This window comes from Rhodamnia argentea, chromosome 3 (genome assembly GCF_020921035.1).
Source record: "Rhodamnia argentea isolate NSW1041297 chromosome 3, ASM2092103v1, whole genome shotgun sequence".
Classification (NCBI taxonomy): Eukaryota; Viridiplantae; Streptophyta; class Magnoliopsida; order Myrtales; family Myrtaceae; genus Rhodamnia; species Rhodamnia argentea.
This window is the reverse complement of record NC_063152.1, coordinates 20166046-20172971: the sequence shown is the minus strand read 5'-3', so window position 1 is coordinate 20172971 and position 6926 is coordinate 20166046. Positions and strand designations below refer to the sequence as shown.

The following is a 6926-nucleotide window of genomic DNA, read 5'->3' as shown; positions in this document are numbered from 1 at the left end:
AGATCGGGCTCGCGTCGGTTATCAGTTTGACATTTTTCGCTAGAATGAAATTTATTAGGGATATATGCGTCATCGGATATCAATTTGTAATTGTTAATAGAAACCCTTCTTTTTAATTACTGAACCAGCTCACGGAAAATACTGTGTTGTAACATGAAGAAACAAAAGGAACAGAAAACAAGACCCTTTTAGGCGATTATTCAATGCATCAAATTTTATTATATTTCCCTCCAAAAAATTCCTTCTGTCTAGAAAGCAATTTCATCGTAGATCTCTCTTGCTGGGCATTAAGAAACACCTTCCTCAGCGACGGATTCTCCCTGTCGTTGTAACAGGTAAATGTGGTCACTTGGTCTCCCACGATCGTGATCAAGAAACTTTATCTAGCCATATTAAATTATTCTTTCTTCTATGCTCTATTGAACGAACAACAAAAGAAGTAATTCATCCCATGATTTGTGTAGCATGATAGCGGTTATGTTGCCAAAGCACGAAATAAAAAAGAAAAATATATGTTTTGCTAATGTGATTTTTTATGATAGTATGGTGATATTAGGTTAGCCATATGAATAGGACTTTCCTCTCATTTTCGCTTGGTCTTAAGTCAAGCACGTACTTCGTACACATGATAACCCCTAAAAGACATGGACAACCTACTTCCCTAACATAGGATTAGCAATAAGGAAAACAAATGTACACCATCAATCTGCCAGTGACCCCTAACCCTAGCAGGTCTAGTAGGACACGTGGCCGAAATCCGATCGCTCTTCCTTCCCCCGTCAGAAGTAATCGAAGGCCGTTGTTTGTCTCCTAGGGAACGTCGCCGTCGTTGTCGTCCGCTGCCGCCTCAGCCTCAGGCCGGGGATCTCGGGCGGCGCCAAAGACCGGACGAGGGCGAAATTCAGGCCCTTGAAGAAGGGGTGCTTCTTGACGTCGGCGGACCCGCGCCTCGACCCGAGCCTACGGGCCGGGTCCTTGCAGAGCAGCCCGGCGATGAGGTCGCGGGCGTGGAGCTCCTGGGCAGTGGCGGGCGCGTTGGGGCCGGGAAAGGCGAGGGGCTTCTGGACGATGTTGCGGAGCGTGGCCTTGTTCGACTCGCCGGCGAAGGGCGTGCGACCGTAGACCATCTCGTAGATGAAGATCCCGAGGGCCCACCAGTCGACGGCGTTGCCGTGGGACCCGCCGGAGGCGACCTCTGGGGCCACGTACTCGTGGGTCCCGACGAAGGACTGCGACCGGGCGCCCACTGGCTCGGCCACGAACAGCCGGTTGCTCGGGACGAGGTTCTGGACCTTGCGCGACCGGAAGAACCGGTTGGGGCTGGGAAGGCAGGAGAACGGAGAATGGGAAGGAGGGGCTGCGATCGTCTGCGGGCGCAAGTCGAACCGGGAGGGTGCGGGCGAGGCGGAGGAAGGGTCCGGAGTCGTCGACGGGGATTCAACCACCGGGATGGCATCGGAGCAGAGGGAGAGGTCAAAGTCAGAGAGCATGATGTGACCGTCCGATCTGACCAACACGTTCTCTGGCTTCAGGTCCCTGTAGATGATTCCAAGCATATGTAGGTACTCTAGCGCCACCAGAACTTCTGCCGCATAAAACCTGGAAAAACCAAAACCCCAGAAGAAAAAAAATCAATCTTTTCATTCTCTTATCGCTTATCCTTTTATTAATTTATTTGCAAGGAACTAAATTCATAGTTTTTCCAAAAAGGAAATTTGCGGCTATTGTCAGATAAATAATCCGGGAAAATCTCAGCTTCAGAGCTGAGAAAGGGAAACTTTGAAAGCGATTCTTTCTCTCTCTCTTTTTTTTTTTTTGGTGGCGTTTTTAAAATTAAAAATAAAAACCTGATTAAAAGAAAAGGATTCATGGAAGGTCGCTAATTGCAGCAGAAGCAGACAAGATGGTAACCTTTCAGAGGGAAAAAAGCAGATGAGAACAGAACATGGAGAATCACACCATGCAGAGAAGCGAAACAGCATCAAATGAAAAAAAATTGGAAAGGGAATGAAGAAAGAACTCCATGGAAACCGTTGAGGAAAGAACACTGAGTGAAGGAAACATTCTTGAAATGAACAAAAAAGCAACCGAGAAACACAGCGACAGGAGAGGGAATGCGGGGTACCTCGCGGCGGCGAGAGAGAAGCACTTGTTGGGCTGCTTGTGGCGGAGGGAGTGGAGGTCGCCGCCGGAGCAGTACTCCATGACAATGCACGAGAAGTGGGAGGCCTCGAACTCGGTGTACAGCGTGGGCAGGAACGGGTGGTCCACCATCTTCAGGATCCTCCGCTCCATCTCCGCCCTCTGGCTCTTCTGCTTCTTCTCCACCGCCTCCTTGTCCACCACCTTCATCGCGTACAGCAGCTCCCCGTCCGCCGGATCGGCGCCGTCGCGGCCCTTGAGGCTGCAGAGGAAGACGGTGCCGATGTCGCCGGAGCCGATGCGGCGGTGGAGCCGGAAGTCGCGGAACCCGGGCCTCGCGCCGCGGCGGAGCATGGCGGAGTAGGCGGAGTCGGAGGAGGACCTGTGCGGCTTTATGGCAAGGGCCTCGGCGGAGCAGGGGCCGCGGTGGTGGTCCAGCAGCGCCGCGTCGAAGGAGAGGCGGCTGAAGCTGCTGCAGCTGCCGCGGGAGCTGCTGCTCATCGAGCTGGCGTGGCTGGAATTCAAAGCCTCGACGCTGCTGAGTTCACCGTCCGAGTCACGGCGATGTTCGATCATCCTCTTAAGAGAGAAAAGCCCTGACGCGCTCTCACGGACCCGGTTCTCTCTCTAGAAGAAGAAACAGAAGAAGAAGAGACTCGGAATTTGAAAGCCGGTGCAAATGGTAAGAGAGGAAAGTCAACAAAGTGAGAACGAAGCACGAATCTGATCACTCGTGCATTGGATTTAGCTCAAACTAGCAATCCGAATCCGATGCTTAAAAAAGGAGAGAGAGAGAGAGAGATTCGTCAGGTAAAGGAGAGATTCAGGAATCGATCGGGGGGGCATTCAACGCTCGAGCCGTTCGAAACCGGATGGAAGGAGGAGGAAATGAGCAGCGCCCGCTTTGAATGAAGGGGGCACAGAGCTCATCAATGGCGGATGAGGAAAGGACCAGCTTTTTTTCCTTTGTGGGTTTGGACCAGAAAATTAGGGTTAACTTGGTTTCTTCTTTTGGCTGTTGCTGCAACAGTGTCCGTCCTCGAAGCCCTTCTCACTTATTGCTCGTTGACAAGAGAGAGAGGGTCGAGGTCTCTGCCTCTCTGGTTTTTGAACAGTTCTGCGTTTAGAGAGAGAGAGAGAGAGAGAGAGAGAGAGAGATAACGGAAGAAGATGGTGGTTGAGGAGCTATTTAAGCAGGGTCGTACGGAGAGAGATAGAGGACGAGGGTAAAATCGGCATTGGGGTTTCTTGCGTTCTTTCTTCTTGGTTTCATGGGACTACGACGATGCAGTTTTTCAAACTCTCTCCCATTAACATCAAAAAAGAAAATTTTAGTGCAAGGCTATACAAATTAATCGAAATCTTTTGATTAATTTGAACTTGCTCATCCATGTGCCATTTTGTTACTTTTTTTGTCAGAACAATTTAGTTACTTATGGAGCGAATATATATTGTTAGCATACTTAGGCGAACTTTAGTTGCATAATTATTTTTAAAAAAAGTACACAAAAATATGACACGTATACATAAGTCAAAGGATTGTACCATTAAAAATTTTAAACTAGTATTAAGACATATTTTACATTAAATTAACTTTCGTCTCGCGAAAAATTTCAATCGATGTTGTTCCGATGCGTTTACCCTAAATCAACTTCCGTTTCTTGGAAAATTTCAGATTTGGATTGGCGGCGCCGGTTTGAAACTTTTGGTGAAGCGAAAATGAGTATGAGACGAATGAATTCATGATGCATTAATTTCAAATTTCTAATTGGGTTAACCTAAGTTGAGATTTGACTCCCGACCACCAATTGCCTACATGCCAACTTCTTCTTTAACCGTGGTTAAAAAATTTTCGTCTTGGGGGGAGACACGTGAGGTTGTTAAAAAAAAAAAAACAGAAAAGAAAAGAGGAGCGGCAGCTCGATCTGACGCGAGTACAGCCTTATTACAGGACCGTGTTCAATTACCTGTGGGATGACGTGGGAGCGGTGGCACGTGCGTCGAAGGTCGTCGGGTCGATTGTCACGTGGCAGAGGTTGCTTCCATTTGTTGTCCTCGAGCGTTCTGAGCGTGCGGTCCTATTGTGCAGGTGCAGGTCTAGAGAAGCTTTTTCCTTTTTTCTGTCATTTTTTTTTATTTACTTTCAGGGCTCAAAAAAATGTGTAGATTACCAGTTTAGTGAATTTTTCATCGCACCGGCTGACTTTCGTTTGACAATAATAGATCGTCCACTCGTGGTTTTTGAGTTGCGGAGAATATCATAAATGATCCCGAAATTTAAACTTAATATGTAATATCGTGCTCTAATTTTTAATTTGTTTAATACGATCTATAACCTTTTGCCCTATATGTAATATCATTTTTGAACTTTAATTCGTTCAATGTGATATCTCAATTTTTAGTACATATTTAATTTAGCCTTGGACAATATAAAAATATTAAATCTTGTCTATTTTTTTAATTTAAGTTAACTGAATTTATTGATTTAGCTTCCAATCAGGTACCCTTTCGATCGGTGGAGAAAAAATGCTACATGTGAATTATCTATGCAAAACATAAAATAATAATAATAATAATCTACGCAAGATATTCAATCAAATTAGAATTTAATAATCCTTTTTAAGTTGTTTAATTTTCTCAATTCAAAGAACGATTATCAATGTTATTTGATTACGTGAATTATTATATTTTCATTTGAGTTGAATATCGTACATGAGTGGTCCACATGCAACGTTATTTTTTTTTTTTTTTTGGGTCAACCCTTCAAACTTATCGGATTGGAAGCCAAATCGGTAAAATTTGTTAACTTAAATTAATGAAAGGACAATATTAGATATTTTAGTCTAGGATTCAGATTGAACATTTATAAAAAAATTCGATGACCACATTGACCAAATAAAAAATTCATGGACTATATTGTATATCGGACCAAAGTTCAAAGATCACATTAAACAAATTAAAAGTCCAAAGTCGACATTACATATTGGGCCAAAGTTTAAAGACCATTTGTGTAACTAACCTTTAATTATATTTGGCATTTTTAAATAATTCAAATATAATTACCACATTACTGACCTTATTTAGACAACATGATGATAGATTTCATTTCATTTTGAATTGTCGGTCTTTCTCACGTGTCATAAATTAGGATTAAATGTTCGCTAATCCCATCTAAGGCTCCGTTAATTCCGCAAAATATGAACAGTGTGAATAATATTTTTTTAAAATTGATTGCTTATGTCGCTCGAAATAATTAATAAATGAAAAATGTTTTCATTTTTGATAAAAATTTACGTCTAAGCATTTTCATGGACGATGACAACACTTTTCCTTTATTTAGTTTTGCAAGTGATATAAGCGATCCCTTATAGAAAATATTTCAAATTATTTATTTTCCTCGAAATATAGGCACCCTAATTGAGGTTTATTTAGCAAAAGTGTTGACTTGTCCACTACAATGTGTTTTAGCTATTTACTATACTTATAAAATTTTCAGCTAACTCAATGGAAAAATAGCAAAATTTGTCATTATGCATTCTTTGTACTCTTATAGATAAGCCTCTACAAATTGGCCTATCTACCATCACAAACAATCCTTATAAAGTCGCAATTTAAAAATCAAAATTTACTATGTGAATTTAATATCAACTTTTAATCCCAAAAAATGGTCCTGCTTTACCTATAAATGCTAGGGTGCCAAACGGGCCGACTCAACTCGAGAACAGATCTTAGTCGACTGATCTCTAGGAAGAATCGGTTTAGCACGCTGATCCCAGGGTTGAATTGGGCGCTGATACACCTTATGTAGAGGAAGATAATAGTGAGATGCAGTGCTATTAAGGGAGAATGGAACCCACAATATCTAATTCAAAGCAGGCACCCAAAACCACTTGATTAATAAGCAAAAATACTTGACTAATTTTAGGTAAACAAATATATACGCTATTAATTTTATGCGACATTTACACACACAAAAAAAAAAAAAAAAACCCAATTCTATCTAAGAACCAAGGACCAGCTGCCGGTTCTCCTGCTTAAGATTTTTATTTTCTTGTTAGACAGATCAGCAGATAATTTAATCTAAAATTTCATTTTAAACTGCCAAATTTTCATGCTAGATATCAGGATTGGTATATGTACAATTCCTAGATTTTGTACATAATTGTCACCTTGCCGTTTATTGCGGATCTTTTTCATTTGGGGACTTGGATCTCAAGTCCTTCTTTTATCCCTATTCCTATTTCATTTTTTAATGTTTAGAACCTTCTTAGATGCTCTTTAAAATATTTATTTCCCTTTTTTTTTTGGGTGGGTTGTGGGTTTTTTTTTTTTTTTTTTGGGGGGGGTGGGTTTGGTTTGTGTTGTGGTGGTGTTGTCATGCGGCGGAACTATAACTAACATGTCATGCAACGAATGGAACATGTTGAGTACACGTAGCCAATCTTGTCCATTAAATCATGTTCTAGGTCCAGATAGTGAAATATTCACAAGACAAACTCACAATCAAGAGAGAAATATTAAAATAGAAGTATCATGCAATGCTCGTATTACTTTTTTTTTTTCGGCAATTAGAAGTGTATATATATATATATATAGGGAAATGAGCTTTACATCTATTTTAAGCCAGTTCAATCTAAATTTTCTAATTAAGTTCTAAGTTTTTGCACAAATCTCAATTTATCCCTTATGGCCAATTTTTACCGGAAACCGTTGATGTGGCGAGGTGTCATGTAGAACGACCGGTGCCCACTAGACTGCAACGTCAGAGTTCTCCGGTGAAAATT

General features: G+C 42.0%; 1 protein-coding gene across 1 annotated transcript; it reads right to left on the bottom strand.

Moving 5' to 3' along the window:
• Positions 1-515: 515 nt before the first annotated feature.
• Positions 516-3273, bottom strand: LOC115726345 (protein kinase PINOID). Its single transcript, XM_030656176.1, has 2 exons — positions 2126-3273; positions 516-1599 (listed from the first exon to the last, which is right to left on the bottom strand). The coding sequence occupies exons 1-2, from the start codon at positions 2716-2718 to the stop codon at positions 780-782; spliced, it is 1413 nt and encodes a 470-aa protein (XP_030512036.1). The 5' UTR covers positions 2719-3273; the 3' UTR covers positions 516-779.
• Positions 3274-6926: the final 3653 nt, after the last annotated feature.

What these genes read in the sequence shown, in the direction of transcription:
- LOC115726345 (XM_030656176.1), bottom strand. Translation starts at nt 2,718, where the DNA reads ATGATCGAACATCGCCGTGACTCGGACGGTGAACTCAGCAGCGTCGAG. An exon ending in TTCTCTCTCGCCGCCGCGAG is followed by an intron (nt 1,600 to 2,125) that starts GTACCCCGCATT and finishes TGGTTTTTCCAG; the next exon opens with GTTTTATGCGGCAGAAGTTC.